This window comes from Balaenoptera ricei, chromosome 7 (assembly GCF_028023285.1).
Source record: "Balaenoptera ricei isolate mBalRic1 chromosome 7, mBalRic1.hap2, whole genome shotgun sequence".
NCBI classification, from domain to species: Eukaryota; Metazoa; Chordata; class Mammalia; order Artiodactyla; family Balaenopteridae; genus Balaenoptera; species Balaenoptera ricei.
In genome coordinates this window covers 51014082-51032156 of record NC_082645.1, presented here as the reverse complement: position 1 = coordinate 51032156, position 18075 = coordinate 51014082, and the positions used below count along the sequence as shown (strand labels likewise).

Genomic DNA, 18075 nt, shown 5'->3' with positions numbered 1-18075 from the left:
AGGATACCCTGGAGAAAAATAGAACAATTCATTATGAAATGTGCATAGGTGGCAAAGATAGTCAATTAGGGAATAAAATTTACTACTGGCTATTTTTTTCTGGAATCTTCAGTATTAGTCTATCTGCCTAATTCCCATCCTCAAATATCCAAAGTGTTTGGCAGGCAGAATGTACAATTTTAAATGGATCCTATGTAATTAATTAACTTCACTAATTATTACCAATGGACCAAATACCACTTAGAATTGCTGTATCAAGTGACATTGAGCCTGTATCAACAATACTAAATTGCACAAAAGTTAACAACCCATAATAGCAGGAAAAACAGTTCTCTCTTTTTCAAATAAAGGACATTTGGAACACGGAAACAATAAGATTATTCATTCTGTGGTGCAGCAGAGACAAGAATTTAAAATAAGAGAACATGAGGTTATTATTAAAACTAGTCTCCAGTGGGACAGGCCTTTCCTTTTGTGGAAATGAATCTGTCTAATGGGAATTTACTAACCATAAAATTTTTCAAATATTTGCAAAATTATTTGGAAAACTATTGTGATAGGGGTACTAACTATCGAATTCATTATTGCTTTATAGGATAGTCTCAACTTTTTAAAAACAGTCATGATTAAGTGAGTAAATATGCCCCAGTCTTCCAGTTAATAAACATCTTGCCCCATTCAGTCACCTAAAAAACAAGGCTCCACATTATGTTTACTTCTATAACATAGTTGTTAAAAGCCCAGACCCTTGTGAGTTTGAATCCCTGCTCTTACACTTGCTAGTCATGGCCTGGGCAAGTCAATCTTTTGTGCTTTAGTTTCCTTATCTATAAGATGGAGATGATAATAGTACTTAGTACAACAAGCTTAGTAACTTCAAAAATTAATTCATTCTCCATTATTTGACCTACCTCATGCAAATGTTTAAACTTCATCTCTAGTCACTCTTTACCCCCATGCACACAATCCCAATGTGTTAGCCACACCATATTTGCCATTCCCAGAATATAATGGATCCTTCCTTCTTTGCCTTCAGAACTCTCATTCATCCTTCTAAGCCCATCTCTGTCTCTGTGAAGCCAACTTTTGTTTCTCTCAGCAGAATTCATTTTTTCCTTCTAATGGCAATTTTTGGAGATAAAAGATCAGAAAGAAAAAGATCTAAGCCTAATTTTTGGCTTTTTCTTTATTTTTTCAAATTATTTTCTACTTTGGTTTCAGAATAGTGCATCATAATTATAGGATCAGCACTTACTATCTTCTGTTTTTTAGTGAAAAACACTTTTGACATTACAATGATTATGATCAGAAAAGCATTTTAGTAATCTTAAGAGCTCAGGAATGCATTGGGTGAAATGAAGAAAGTGGGAGGGTATTATCATTAATAAAATTATGTTGTATGATAGCTTTGTGCTAGGTATTTTACTTACAGTATTTCTGGACTTTAGGTCCATGATATATTAAGTGGTCCCCAAAAGAAATAAACTAGTAAACCAAAATTTTTTATCTCAAATAAAATGAGCAAAAATATCAAGACAGAGGTATAATTTTCTCTATTAAATTCCTGACTTAAAAGTATTTTACTCTCTGCTAAAAGCAATAGAGAATAAAGAAAATGTCTTTTTAATTTAATTCATAGCCAAGATTTAAATATTAGTTTAACTTTTCCATTAAAGTTTTAAATTTATGAATTCCTGAATATCAGATTAAAATGTAACTAGATTTATTTATCTTAGTACAGTGCAACATAATTAGAAACTCCTGTATTTACATGTTAAATATTTGAAAGCTAATTCAATATTTGATGAGTGTTGATTATGCACCTAATTACAGTATATAAACTTAACTTCTTACATGATTAGTGATATATTATTGAATTATATATAAATGAGATTCAATGCAACACATTTTTTAGTACCTATCTAGTTTAAGAAAAACTGCTGGACCGATACCATGGTAGAATGCAAATACGTATAAGACAAAGATTTGTCCCTCAACAAGCTTATAATCAAATAAGAATGATAAGAAATATATACATAATAATAATATAAGAAATGATGTAAATTCAGAAAGAGAGATCTGGAGGAGGAAGATAATTATTCTGCCAGGAGGGATCAGGTAAGGCTAATGGATGGGCAGAATGGACATTCTATTCTTTGTGGAGAAGATGAGAAGGCACCAATTTGGTATGGAGCAACAAAAAGGTTTTGAACACAAGATTTTTAATAATATTCTTGCGGTTTTACTGCATCTTCCATGTTCTCAGACTGTAGAAAAATAGCAGGTATTATTTTAGAAATATGTGCTAAATGCATGGAAAACAAACAGTCTCTCTCTCACTAAAGAAGTTCTTTATATATCAGTGATTTGGGGGAAACTTTAACCTGTAAGGAGTAATGCAAGCTATAACAAATGTAAAGTTAGATAACAAAGGAATATGAAGGATAAAAGTGCAGGCATTCTACACCATATACAGAAATTAACTCAAAATGGGTCAAAGACCTAAATGTAAGACCCAAAACTATAAATTAGAAGGAAACATAGGGAAAAGCTTTATGACATTGGATTTGGCAAGGATTTCCTGGAAATAACACCAAAAGCATAGGCAACAAAAGTAAAACCAGACAAATTGGACTATATCAAAAAATTAAAATTTTCTGCATATCAAAGAACATAGTCAACAGAGCAAAAAGGCAACCTACAGAATGGGAGAAAATATTTGCAAATCATATATACCTGATAAGGAGTTAATATCTAGAATACATAAAGAACTCCTACAACTGAACAACACATAAAAAAATCCAGTTAAACAATGCACGAAGGACTTGAATAGACATTTCTCCAAAGATGATATACAAATGGCCAACATGCAAATGAGAAAATGTTCAATATCACTAATTATTAGGAAAATGCAAATCAAAACCTGACACCCATTAGGATGGCTACTATCAAGAAAACCTGGAAAACTGCAAGTGTTAGTGAGGATGTGAAGAAATTGGAACCCTTGCGCAGTGTTGGTAGGAATGTAAAATTGTGCATCTTCTATGAAAAACAGTATGTCAGTTTCTCTAAAAATTAAAAATAGAATGACCCTATGATCCAGCAATCCCACTTATGGGTATATACTCAAAAGAATTGAAAGCAGGGTCTTGAAGCAATATTTGCACAATCATGCTCATAACAGCACTAGCCAAACAGCACAGCAGTATTTCACAATTGCTTCCAAAAGATGGAAGCAATCATGTCCATCGATAGATGAATGGATAAACAAAATGTATATACATGCAATGGATATCATGCCGCCTTAAAAAGGAAAGTAATTTCTAACACTACAGCACTGATACAACTTCATGACATTATGCTAAGTGAAATAAGTCAGTCACAAAAGGACAAACACTGCATGATTTCACTTCTGTGAGGTATCTAGCACAGTCAAATTCATAGAAACAGAAGATAGAATGGTGTTTGCCAGGGGGAGAAGGAAATGGGGAGTTGTTGTTACAGAGTTTCAGTTTTCCAAGATGAAAAAGTTCTGACACTGCTTACACAACATTGTAAATATATTTAACACTATTGAACTGTACACTTAGAATTGGCTATGATGATAAATTTTATGTTATGAATTTTTTACCACAAAAAAATTTTTTTTTAATTTTTTAAAAAAAGCAATCCAGTTGTTTGACAGAATATTCTTGACTGGAAATCGATCCGCTCAGTCAAAATGGCTAAAATAATAGCATATCATCTTCAGCTACTGAATTTTCTTCTCTTTGTTATCATCTAATTATTAATAAGACATACCATTTTTAGCAACTTATTAATTTGCTCTTATACCTGCAGAAAATATAACAATGGTCATATCTGAAAAAATAAAATATTCATTAAATTTTTTAAAAGTTCAGGCATCCATTCTGAGAAAAGCTGGACACGGCTGAACAATGAAGAGAGAATGGAGGTGTTTAAGAATAACTGAACTCCCTAACTATCCCTGTCCCCCACCCTTCCCCCTGGTAACCATAAATTCGTTTCCTAAGTCTGTCTGTCTCTGTTTTGTAAATAAGTTCATTTGTATCATTTTTTTAGATTCCCCGCATATAAGTGATAAGGGAGTTTCGGATTGACATGTACACACTGCTATACTTAAAATGGATAATCAACAAGGACCTACTGTAGAGCACAGGGAACTCTGCTCAATAAAAAAAAAAAAAAAGAACTGAAGAGGCACTTGGTTATTTTTATTAGGCCCATGTGGAAACTGACCCCACCCATCCATCCACCACCCTTACCCTCAGTAATGCCACCTTTCTCTCTGGCGCTCTCCCACTTACCCACGTTATATTATATTATGCTACCAGTTGATGTTTTCCTGAACCGTGACATCCACCTCATTGCCCCTGCGTTATTTTCCGATTCAGGGTAATCAATCTGGGAACCACTAACAGATGTATTAACTCTCTGTGTGCATCACAACAGAATCCCCCACGGCATCCTCAAATGCTGGAATGTTTATCTACTTAACATGATCTGGGAGCAGAACAAATATTAAGAAAGTCAACATAAATAAGGTTTTTCTTATTTTCTTTCAGAATTCTAAAATGTTGCCTTTGCATTCTGTGATGTTAACTTCAATCACCAGTGACTAAGTCACAGTTATTCACTTCTGGGATTAAAATACCCACTATAGACATCAGCAAACAGAACAAAATCTGATTTATCCAACTGTGTTTTGCCAACCAGAAATCTCTTTTAACAAGCATTGTACACTGTTATGTGTATTCCCAGTAAAAAGAAATGTATGTAATACATGTTGATACAACAATTAAAGTGACTGTATTAAATCTTATTTTTGTATTATGTATTTTCCATTCAAAGGGACCATTTAGTATTTTCCTGTAATTATTTATAAATTACTGTTAACTGCTAATTATCTGTGTGTGGATTATCAATCACAATCTTTAAACACAAGATGATGTTTCACTGGAATTGAGTATATTTTTACACTAAGTTCTTGATTTATTAGGTTTTCTTGTGTGAGTTTAGTGAATATAAGCATAGCTTAAGTCATGGTATGACATAAGTAGGACAGTAGCTATGCTGCTTTTCAAATCTAAAGAAAAATTCGCTTTATATTAGACATTACTGGGTTAGATTTTTCAAGTTTCTGCTTCCTTTAATTTGTGTAATGAATATGGATAGCATGCAAATTACTACGCCTGCCCAGTAAGTATAACCTTTCCAGACCTTGGGTGCTTTCTGTGCATCAAGCAAAATGTCAAACACAGAGTGGGTATAGTTGTTGAAAGTTGTCTCTAAATAGTATGTTAACTCTTCTGTTATTTAATTGTTGTAACTAAATATAAGACCCAATAATAATGAATTTAACCGTAATTTAAGTGGCTACAATTCTTAAGGGGAATGAACACTTACTTTTCAGCTGCTGTAGATTATTAGGAGCTATCTCTGATTAGTTTTACTTAAGATGATTTGGGTTTCACTTTTCAACAAAAAGATGAAAAACACCACATACCTTGTATCTCACTAGTAATAATTTCTTGTTAAAAAATTAAAATGAACTAATGGCATGTATACATTAAATTGCAGTGGAATAATAACTGTCAATACTTATGTAACTCTTAGGCCAGGTACTATTCTAAGTATTTTTCCCTTATTTCTCATAAAAATTTAGGAAATATATTCCACTGTTATCCTTATTTTAACAACAGAGAAAACAGGTGCAGAGAAGTTAACTAATTAGCTAAAACTTCCATAACAAATAAGGGACAGAGGTGATATTTGAACCCAATACAGTCTGGTTTCAGAGCCTCTATACTTTACCAGCATCTAGACCATACTACCTCCCTGTTGAATTATCTGACCTTCTTCCTACTGAAGAGAACACACACAAATGATGCCTCCAGCCCTCTCTCATATATATCTCAGTAAAACTAGAATACCAATTGTCCTTAACGCCCTTCCAGTGACAGCCTACTCTGACAACATAGGGTGAATTAGATGCCCCTCCTGTCCTCCCCTGTCACATAACACCCAATATGCTGGTCTGTCATAATTTTTTTCTTTTCATTCCCCAATTAATTGTAATTCCTTGAAGGAAGGATTATTGAAAGACTGGCACACAACACAGTACAGGAATATAGGAGAGGTTCAATAAACGTCTGTTGAACAAATTAATGCTTCTCATTGTTTGCAGGACTGACTATTGGCACTCCAGACTACACCAAAACAGTCATATCCACCGCACCACCACCACCACCATCATTACTCTGATATCAACTTTTGCAGTTCTCCACATAGCAACAAACTTCACATTTCTCTTTGAAACACCAGTAGGTATCCCCCCCCACCAAAATAGTCTTACCTTCTAAATCTTCTTTCTCAAAGTGTGTTTTGAGAATAGAACGAGTTCCACCTCTATCCACAACTGCCTCTTCATCATTTCTCTGTAGAATAGAGAGAAAGAAGACTAAATGATAATACATAGATTCTCTTAATTTCAGCAAATAAACTTTAATGTGATCTAATAATTTAGGGGTTTAATTCAGTAACATAAACCTACTTGTACATGACTATTCTATTTGATTATCAAGTGTTAGTTTACAAAAGACTAAGATTAACTTGACCACACATTCAGAGAAGGAATGTCATTTGATTTTCCACGAAACTGAAGGCAGGCAAACATTCCAGTTGGCATCATTTGTTAGTGAGATGAAAACTAGAAAACAAACAGTTATCCTGTCAATTTAGTAACATGTATTTTTATCTCTGATAAAGAATTCTTGTTAACAAGATGACATTTTGAACTATACAAGGAAAATATGAAAATCATTAGTGCTATGTCAGGGAGAAATAATTCCATTGCCATTATAAATGGGGTTGAGGGGAACTAATCTCTTGAAAGCAATTAGTAGCAATTACTAGGTAAACTAAAACTCTAATGACTTTGTTTCAATATAATGCATTTTATTCAAACTAAACTGTAAATTACAATCATGTGCATTAAACCTTCATTCAGTTTCTATAAATTTTTTACCTATTTAGAAGGGCTGGGCATAGGCTTTGTCTTCTGAACCCTGTACACATAACTCAAAATAGTATACTCAGTGATTTGGTACTCAATAAAATAATGGGGGAGGTGTGAGCATAATCCATTTTGACCATGCAGGAATGGACAAAATATGAAATACTGAATGAAGTGAAATACGAATTATTTACAACTTTTATCTGTGAACGCCCAGGTAAAAATTGCCTTAAAAGTGAATACCGAGTACAAAAGGAGAAATGAAAAGGTAGACTAAAGTTGAATGAAACCTTTCAAGATCTATTTCTAAGCCTATTCTAGTTTATTACTATTAGAAAAGTAAAAGATTTTTGTTTCTTCTTTGAAAGCTTTTTAATTCCTGAACATAATCTTAATAAAGATTTGTCCTCCATGTTTGACAAATCAGTACTTTCAACTGCAGGAGTATAGACATATTTCAGCCTAAAAAGATCAGCTCTCGTATGCTTCAAATGCAGCACAATATGCAGCAGAAGGACATGTTTTATAGCTTATAGTCCTGTTGTCTTTCTGACAACTTGTACTGACACAAGTCAGGGTAAAGTCTTTGAAATCAGAGTTAGATAAACTTACACTATAAATGAGAGAAAATGAGAGAAAAAATTAAAATGAAGATAGATTTCAGAACCCATTGCTCTTCTGTTTGGCAAAGTTTAAGAAAATCTGTTGGTTTAACCAACAATAGCAATAGAAAAACTAAAGTTGAGACTTTTATAATTTTCCTGAACCAGATAAATTCAAGTTTCAGCCTATTTTGAATCCGTTCTTGATACATTTACAAATCAAATTTACCCTCTGTGCAAGACATTTTCAAATATATGTCACACTAGAATACAACTCTGCCCTCTGGAGTGTTGTTAGGAAGAATGCCAAAAACTAAGTCATGCATCCTTGTTCAAAGGTCAGAAGGAACACTATTCCAATATAACTCAAAATGGCAGTCTCTGAAAACAACTGCAAAATGGAAAGCTTATACAGAATACACAAAGATGTTTCTCCCTATACAATAAATATTTGATTTTGATTTCAAGGACCTGAAATAATTTTCAGCTTATACAAAATGTTTTTTCCCTTTATTTATATAAAGCATGTATACTGTCCACATACAAAAGATAATTCTGTTGAATCGCTAATGTTGAGATATTGAGAGAAAATCAAATTTTGCAGCAGAAGTAGAAATGGAATCTAAATAGGAAATAGCTGATTATTTAATTACTATGCAGGTTACAAGCAGAAGTGAGCTAATTTTAATTTTTCTCTAAAAGAAAAAGAACTAGAAGCTAGAATATGAATATAACTCAATGTAAGTGACTCATTTTGTAGTTTCATATTATCCTCTTTAAATACTCTCTGGATGTTCCATATTTTCAGCTGAAAATTCCCAAGATACAGATTAATGTTAATACATATACTGAAATTCCTCTACTTTGGCTATAGCTCAAAAGATCACTTCAATATTATTCAAGACTTTTTAGCAGAATATTTCCCTTCCCCCTTATTATCAAGAGCAAGTAAGTATGAGGTGTGATGATGGGAATGCAGAGGGACTTATGGCACTGGGTGCCAGTCTATGCAGTAATAGAGCAATAAGATACATTTTCACTTCATTTTGAACTGTTACTATCTTTAGAATTGGTGAACATCAAATATATTAATGCACCTTAATTTCCATATGTATTTACTCACCTAGGAACAAATTTTAGCACTGTGTAGGGAGAGAACACATAAATATATTACATTGCCTTTCAATACAATTCACCCTTACTACACTGTTGGGTAAATGTTTATAAGATGATTGAGTCCAGTAAATAGTATAGGGCAATGTTTTAAATTTGTGGGGAACGTGGCCCATATTGAGAAATATATATCCCAACACAGTCACATATTCATATATATGTAATAAAAACAAAAGTTTCACAAACCAGCATTTACTCTTTTTTTTTTTTTTTTTTTTGTTTATTTATTTTTGGCTGTGTTGGGTCTTCATTTCTGTGCGAGGGCTTTCTCCAGTTGTGGCAAGCGGGGGCCACTCTTCATCGCGGTGCGCGGGCCTCTCACTGTCGCGGCCTCTCTTGTTGCGGAGCACAGGCTCCAGACGCGCAGGCTCAGTAGTTGTGGCCCACGGGCCCAGTTGTTCCACGGCATGTGGGATCTTCCCAGACCAGGGCTCGAACCCATGTCCCCTGCATTGGCAGGCAGATTCTCAGCCACTGCGCCACCAGGGAAGCCCAGCATTTACTCTTAGTATAAAAAATGCACTCTGATATTTTCTGTTCCAGGGTATACTATTTCATTTAGAAGTCCTAGTCACTACCCATTAAATTTATTTCAGGACTGAAAAATGGCTTGTGACATGCAATTTGAAAAACATTGGTATAGACTATGGCCCTGAGACAAACTAACAGTAACTAAATTCACACAGAAATTTCTTCTAGACTTGTTTGTAAATATCATTAGCTCTATGAATATGTAAAAATCACCTTTTTCTGATTTACCAAAGCTCTTGAGCACAGCCATCAATGAAATTAACTTTTCTAGTTTTACAAACCAAAATCTAACAGTAATCTTGTGAGCAGGAAAATTCAAACTTTTAAAATATCCTTTTAATTCTCATCTCATTTGAAAATGAATAGAGGAGAAAGCAGTTCATTTTCAATTCAGAATTCTTTCTTCCTTAGAACTATTTATCATATCATTTTTAAAAAGTAACCACTTTTTCTGCCTTTTTTTTTAGGTATTAGATATTAGGATAGTATTGTGTGCTGTATACTCTCCACTAACCCTTACAGATCCACTTTCCACTCTTATTCACCATGCTCTGTGTCTTTACAGACTGCATCGCTAGGATCCCTTGTCTTTTAGCTTCCTATTGAGTTCAGCCAATGAGAGATAATGACAGAAGACTATAGAGCTGGGAGGAGAGAAACATGGCCCCTGTTGGACCATAGTTTGGCAATGGCTGTGATCTTCTATCAAACACCAAATCGCTTGTCACGTGACTCTTCTACAGCTATAGGACTTGCTGGTTTGCATTAACTGCTCCCCCACTTGCTCCTTTAGGCCTAGAAATAGTGGCCGTTTCTGACTGTTGCAGGTTTCTGGGATTTCACTAACCCTCGCTGATTACCCTTTATCCTGCACACTTTTTAAAAAAATTTTTATTGGAGTATAGTTGATTTACAATGTTGTGTTAGTTTCTGCTGTACAGCAAAGTGAATCAGTTATACATATACATACATCCACTCTTTTTAAAATTCTTTTCCCATATAGGCCATTACAGAGTATTGAGTAGAGTTCTCTGTGCTATACAGTAGGTCGTTATTAGTTACCTATTTTATATATAGTAGTGTGTATATGTCAATCCCAATCAGTCCTTTCATTAAATTCTTTTTATCACCCTTCTTGAGTGACCATCTCTTTCTTGCTATGACCCTGATTTACACGTCACATTTATTTCAATGACTAAAAACCATGGTATCAAGTTTCATAGAGATGAACATATAATCAAAGTGGTAACCTACATACATAACTTTGACTAAGAAATATCTATCAAAAAATATGGTTGAATGTTTAATTATGTACAATTATTTATTTTGTTTTTATCCTTTGCCTTTAGGAGACAGACCCCCCAAAAATATTACTACCATTTATGTGAAAGAGCATTCTGCCTATGTTCTCTTCTAGGAGTTTTATGGTTTCAAGTCTTATATGTAGGTCTTTAATCTATTTTGAGTTTATTTTTGTATATGGTGTGAGGAAATGTTCTAATCTCGTTCTTTTACATGTAGCTGTCCAGTTTTCCCAGCACCACTTATTGAAGAGACTGTCTTTTCTCCAATTGCTTTTTGCCTCCTTTGTCATAGACTAATTGACCATAGTCACATGGATCTATTTCTGGGTTCTCTATTCTGATCTATTGATCTATGTGTTTATTTTTGTGCCACTACCATGCTGTTTTGATTTCTGTAGCTTGGTAGTATAGTCTGAAGTCAGGGAGAATGATACCTGCAGCTTTATTCTTTTTTCTCAAGATTGCTTTAGCAGCATTATTTGCAATAGCCAAGATATGGAAGCAACCCAAGTGTCCAGCAACAGATGGATGGATAAAGAACATGTGGTATGTATATATATATGTATATACATATATAATGTATAATATATATAAAGAAATATTACTCAGCCATAAAAAAGAATGAAATTCTGCCATTTGCAATGATGTGCATGGACCTAGAGTATTATGCTTAGTGAAATAAATCAGACAGAGAAAGACAAATACTGTGTTTTCACTTATATGTGAAATCAAAAAAAAATAAAACAAATGAATGCATAAAACAAAATAGAAACAGACTCACAGATACAGAAAGCAAACTAGTGGGTACCAGTGGGGAGAGGGAAGGGGGAGGGGCAAGATAGGTGTATGGAATTAAGAAGATACAAAATACTATGTATAAAATAGATAAGTGGGAGACATTCAAGATGGTGGAGGAATAAGACGTGGAGATCACCTTCCTCCCCACAAATACATCAGAAACACATCTACATGTGAAACAACTCCTACAGAACACCTACTGAATGCTGGCAGAAGACCTCAGACTTCCCAAAAGATATATATATTTTTTCCTTTTCTCTTTTTGTGAGTGTGTATGTGTATTCTTCTTTGTGTGATTTTGTCTGTATAGCTTTGCTTTTACCATTTCTCCTAGAGTTCTGTCTGTCCGGTTTTTTGTTTTGTTTGTTTACTATAGTTTTTAGCACTTGTTATTATTGGTGGATTTCATTTTTGGTTTGGTTGCTCTCTTCTTTCTTTCTTTTTTTTTTTAATACTTTATAATTTTTTTATTTTTAATAATTTTTTATTTTTATTCTAATAACTTTCTTTTCTATTTTTCCTTCCTTCCTTCCTTCCTTCCTTTCCTTCCTTTCCTTCTGAACTGTGTGGCTTGACAGGGTCTTCGTGCTCCGGCCTGGTGTCAGGCCCATGCCTCTGAGGTGGGAGAGCCGAGTTCAGGACATTGGTTCACCAGAGACCTCCCGGCTCCACGTAATATCAAACAGCAAAAGCTCTCCCAGAGATCTCCATCTCAACGCTAAGACCCAGCTTCACTCAATGACCAGCAAGCTACAGTGCTAGATACCCTGTGCCAAACAAATACCAAGACAGGAACACAACCCCACCCATTACCAGAGAGGATGCCTAAAATAATAATAAGGTCACAGACACCCCAAAACACACCACCGGACGTGGTCTTGCCCACCAGAAAGATATAATTCAGCCTCATCCACCAGAACACAGGCACCAGTCCACTCCACCAAGAAGCCTACACAACCAACTGAACCATAATTAGCCACTGGGCACAGACACCAAAACCAATGGGAACTACGAAGCTGCAGCCTGTAAAAAGGAGGCCCCAACTCAGTAACTTAAGCAAACTGAGATGACAGAGAAACACACACAGCCAATGAAGGAGCAAGGTAAAAACCCACCAGACCAAACAAATGAAGAGGAAATAGGCAGACTACCTGAAAAGCAACTCAGAGTAAAGAGAGTAAAGATGACGCAAAATCTTGGAAATAGAATGGAGAAAATACAAGAAACGTTTAACAAGGACCTAGAAGAATTAAAGAGTAAACAATGATGAACAACACAATAAATGAAATTTAAAATTCTCTAGAAGGAATCAATAGCAGAATAACTGAGGCAGAAGAACGGATAAGTGACCTGGAAGATAAAATAGTGGAAAAAAATACCACAGAGCTGAATAAAGAAAAAAGAATGAAAAGAATTGAGGACTGTCTCAGAGACCACTGGGACAACATTAAGTGCACCAACATTCGAATTATAGGGGTCCGAGAAGAAGAAGAGAAAAAGAAAAGGACTGAGAAAATATTTGAAGACATTATAGTTGAAAATTTCTCTAATATGGGAAAGGAAATAGTCAATCAACTCCAGGAAGTGCAGAGAGACTCATACAGGATAAATACAAGGAGAAACAAGCCAAGACACATATTAATCAAACTACCAAAATTAAATACAAAGAAAAAATATTAAAAGCAGCAAGGGAAAAACAACAAACAATACACAAGGGAAACACCATAAGGTTAACAGCTGATCTTTATCAGCAGAAACTCAGCAAGCCAGAAGGTAGTGGCAAGACATATTTAGAGTGATGAAAGGGAAAAACCTACAACCAAGATTACTCTACCTAGCAAGGATCTCATTCAGATTTGATGGAGAAATTAAAACCTTAACAGACAAGCAAAAGCTAAGAGAATTCAGCACAACCAAACCAGCTTTACAAATGTTAAAGGAGCTTCTCTAGGCAGGAAACACAAGAGAAGGAAGAGAGGTACAATAACAAACCTAAAACAATTTTAAAAAATGGTAATAGGAACATATATATCGAAAACCCCCTTAAATGTAAATGGATTAAATGCTCTAACCAAGACACAAACTGGCTGAATGGATACAAAAACAAGACCCATATATATGCTGTCTACAAGAGACCCACTTCAGACCTAGAGACACATACAGACTGAAAGTGAGGGGATGGAAAAAGATATTCCATGCAAATGGAAATCAAAAGAAAGCTGGAGTAGCAATTCTCATATCAGACAAAATAGACTTTAAAATAAAGACTATTACAAGAGACAAAGAAGGACACTATATAATGATCAAGGGATCGATCCAAGAGGCAGGTATAACAACTGTAAATATTTATGCACCCAACATAGGAGCACCTCAATACATAAAGCAAATACTAACAGCCATAAAAGGGGAAATCGACAGCAACACAATCATAGTAGGGGACTTTAACACCCCACTTTCACCAATGGACAGATCATCCAAAATGAAAATAAATAAGGAAACACAAGTTTTAAATGATACATTAAACAAGATGGACCTAATTGATATTTATAGGACATTCCACCCAAAAACAACAGAATACACATTTTTCTCAAGTGCTCATGGAACATTCTCCAGGATAGATCATATCTTGAGTCACAAATCAAGCCTTGGTAAATTTAAGAAAATTGAAATCGTCTCAAGTATCTTTTCTGACCACAGTGCTATGAGACTAGATATCAATTACTGGAAAAGATCTGTAAAAAATACAAACACATGGAGGCTACGCAATACACTACTTAATAACGAAGTGATCACTGAAGAAATCAAAGGGGAAATCAAAAAATACCTAGAAACAAATGACAATGGAGACACGACGACCCAAAACCTATGGGATGCAGCAAAAGCAGTTCTAAGAGGGAAGTTTATAGCAATACAAGCCTACCTCAAGAAACAGGAAACATCTTGAATAAACAACCTAACGTTGCACCTAAAGCAATTAGAGAAAGAAGAGCAAAAAAACCCCAAAGCTAGCAGAAGGAAAGAAATCATAAAGATCAAATCAGAAATAAATGAAAAAGAAATGAAGGAGACAATAGCAAAGATCAATAAAACTAAAAGCAGGTTCCTTGAGAAGATAAACAAAATTGATAAACCATTAGCCAGACTCATCAAGAGAAAAAGGGAGAAGACTCAAATCAATAGAATTAGAAATGAAAAAGAAGTAACCACTGACCCTGCAGAAATACAAAGGATCATGAGAGATTACTACAAGCAACTCTATGCCAATAAAATGGACAACCTGGAAGAAATGGACAGATTCTTAGAAATGCACAACCTGCCGAGGCTGAACCAGGAAGAAATAGAAAATACGAACAGACCAATCACAAGCACTGAAATTGAAACTGTGATTAAAAATCTTCCAACAAACAAAAGCCCAGGACCAGATGGCTTCACAGGCGAATTCTATCAAACATTTAGAGAAGAGCTAACACTTACCCTTCTCAGACTCTTCCAGAATATTGCAGAGGGAGGAACACTCCCAAACTCATTCTACGAGGCCACCATCACCCTGATACCAAAACCAGACAAAGATGTTACAAAGAAAGAAAACCACAGGCCAATATAAGTGATGAACATAGATGCAAAAATCCTCAACAAAATACTAGCAAACAGGATCCAACAGCACATTAAAAGGATCATACACCATGATCAAGTGGGGTTTATTCCAGGAATGCAAGGATTCTTCAATATACGCAAATCAACCAACGTGATACATCATATTAACAAATTGAAGGAGAAAAACCATATGATCATCTCAATAGATGCAGAGAAAGCTTTCGACAAAATTCAACACCCATTTATGATAAAAGCCCTGCAGAAAGTAGGCATAAAGGGAACTTTCCTCAACATAATAAAGGCCATATATGACAAACCCACAGCCAACATTGTCCTCAATGGTGAAAAACTGAAACCATTTCCACTAAGATCAGGAACAAGACAAGGTTGCCCACTCTCACCACGATTATTCAACATAGTTTTGGAAGTGTTAGGCACAGCGATCAGAGAAGAAAAAGAAATAAAAGGAATCCAAATAGGAAAAGAAGAAGTAAAGCTGTCACTGTTTGCAGATGACATGATACTATACATAGAGAATCCTAAAGATGCTACCAGAAAACTCCTAGAGCTAATCAATGAATTTGGTAAAGTAGCAGGATACAAAATTAATGCACAGAAATCTCTTGCATTCCTATACACTAATGATGAAAAATCTGAAAGTGAAATTAAGAAAACACTCCCGTTTACCATTGCAACAAAAAGAATAAAATATCTAGGAATAAACCTACCTAAGGAGACAAAAGACCTGTATGCAGAAAATTATAAGACCCTGATGAAAGAAATTAAAGATGATACAAATAGATGGAGAGATATACCATGTTCTTGGATTGGAAGAATCAACATTGTGAAAATGACTCTACTACCCAAAGCAATCTACAGATTCAATGCAATCCCTATCAAACTACCACTGGCATTTTTCACAGAACTAGAACAAAAAATTTCACAATTTGTATGGAAACACAAAAGACCCCGAATAGCCAAAGCAATCTTGAGAATGAAAAATGGAGCTGGAGGAATCAGGCTCCCTGACTTCAGACTATATTACAAAGCTACAGTAATCAAGACAGTTTGGTACTGGCACAAAAACAGAAATATAGATCAATGGAACAGGATAGAAAGCCCAGAGATAAACCCACACACATATGGTCACCTTATCTTTGATAAAGGAGGCAAGCATATACAGTGGAGAAAAGACAGCCTCTTCAATAAGTGGTGCTGGGAAAATTGGACAGGTACATGTAAAAGTATGAAATTAGAACACTCCCTGACACCATACACAAAAATAAACTCAAAATGGATTAAAGACCTAAGTGTAAGGCCAGACACTATCAAACTCTTAGAGGAAAACATAGAACACTCTATGACATAAATCACAGCAAGATCCTTTTTGACCCAGCTCCTAGAGAAATGGAAATAAAAACACAAATAAACAAATGGGACCTAATGAAACTTAAAAGCTTTTGCACAGCAAAGGAAACCATAAACAAGACCAAATGACAACCCTCAGAATGGGAGAAAATATTTGCAAATGAACCAACTGACAAAGGATTAATCTCCAAGATTTACAAGCAGCTCATGCAGCTCAATAACAAAAAAACAAACAACCCAATCCAAAAATGGGCAGAAGACCTACATAGACATTTCTCCAAAGAAGATATACAGATTGCCAACAGACACATGAAAGAATGCTCAACATCATTAATCATTAGAGAAATGCAAATCAAAACTACAATGAGATATCATCTCACACTGGTCAGAACGGCCATCATCAAAAAATCTAGAAACAATAAATGCTGGAGAGGGTGTGGAGAAAAGGGAACACTCTTGCACTGTTGGTGGGAATGTAAATTGATACAGCCACTATGGAGAACAGTATGGAGGGTCCTTAAAAACTAAAAATAGAACTACCATACGACCCAGCAATCCCACTACTGGGCATATACCCTGAGAAAACCATAATTCAAAAAGAGTCATGTACCAAAATGTTCATTGCAGCTCTATTTACAATAGCCAGGACATGGAAGCAACCTAAGTGGCCATCATCAGATGAATGGATAAAAAAGATGTGGCACATATATACAATGGAATATTACTCAGCCATAATAAGAAATGAAATGGAGGTATTTGTAGTGAGGTGGATGGAGTTAGAGTCTGTCATACAGAGTGAAGTAAGTCAGAAAGAGAAAAACAAATACAGTATGCTAACACATATATATGGAATCTAAGGGGGAAAAAAAAAGGTCATGAAGAACCTAGTGGCAAGATGGGAATAAAGACACAGACCTACTAGAGAATGGACTTGAGGATATGGGGAGGGGGAGGGGTAAGATGTGACAGGGTGAGAGAGTGGCATGGACATATATACACTACCAAATGTAAAATAGATAGCTAGTGGGAAGCAGCCGCATAGCACAGGGAGATCAGCTCGGTGCTTTGTGACCACCTAGAGGGGTGGGATAGGGAGGGTGGGAGGGAGGGAGATGCAAGAGGGAAGAGATATGGGGATATATGTATATGTATAGCTGATTCACTTTGTTATACAGCAGAAACTAACACACCATTGTAAAGCAATTATACTCCAATAAAGATGTTTAAAAAAAAAACAAACATGCTGTTAATAACTGGTAACATCTCACATAGCACATTATTTTCATACTTTGCTTTAATAATGTGTTGCTACTGTTTCATTAAAGACATGCAGAATTTTAACTCGTTGTACCCATCTCATTACTTTTTATTTTAAATAATGAAAATAAGAAAATTAAACATTAACACTTGGATTCAATGTTAATATTAATCATATACATCCATATTTACTCTGGAGCCCTCCTATTTTTTTCATTTTTCCATGTAAGCTAAAGTATTTTACAAATATAAAAAGGTCAGCTGTTTAATCTGTAATTGCATTATGCTGTATTACATAGGGCAATAGATGTGAAAGCATCAGCTCAGAGATTAACATTTCATAGGAGTTCAGTACCTACTAGCTGAACTGAAATCTAAGCATATGTCAAGCCTAACTTTGAGTGTCACTTAG

General features: G+C 35.0%; 1 protein-coding gene across 3 annotated transcripts in view; it reads right to left on the bottom strand.

Moving 5' to 3' along the window:
* SLC4A10 (solute carrier family 4 member 10) overlaps positions 1-18075 on the bottom strand; it is a 217035-nt gene that overhangs the window by 177015 nt on the left and 21945 nt on the right. For all 3 annotated transcript variants that reach the window (XM_059927980.1, XM_059927982.1, XM_059927981.1), the window contains exon 2: positions 6377-6458. In XM_059927980.1, coding sequence (XP_059783963.1) covers positions 6377-6458 — 82 coding nt within the window. The remainder of the gene's footprint in view (positions 1-6376; positions 6459-18075) is intronic.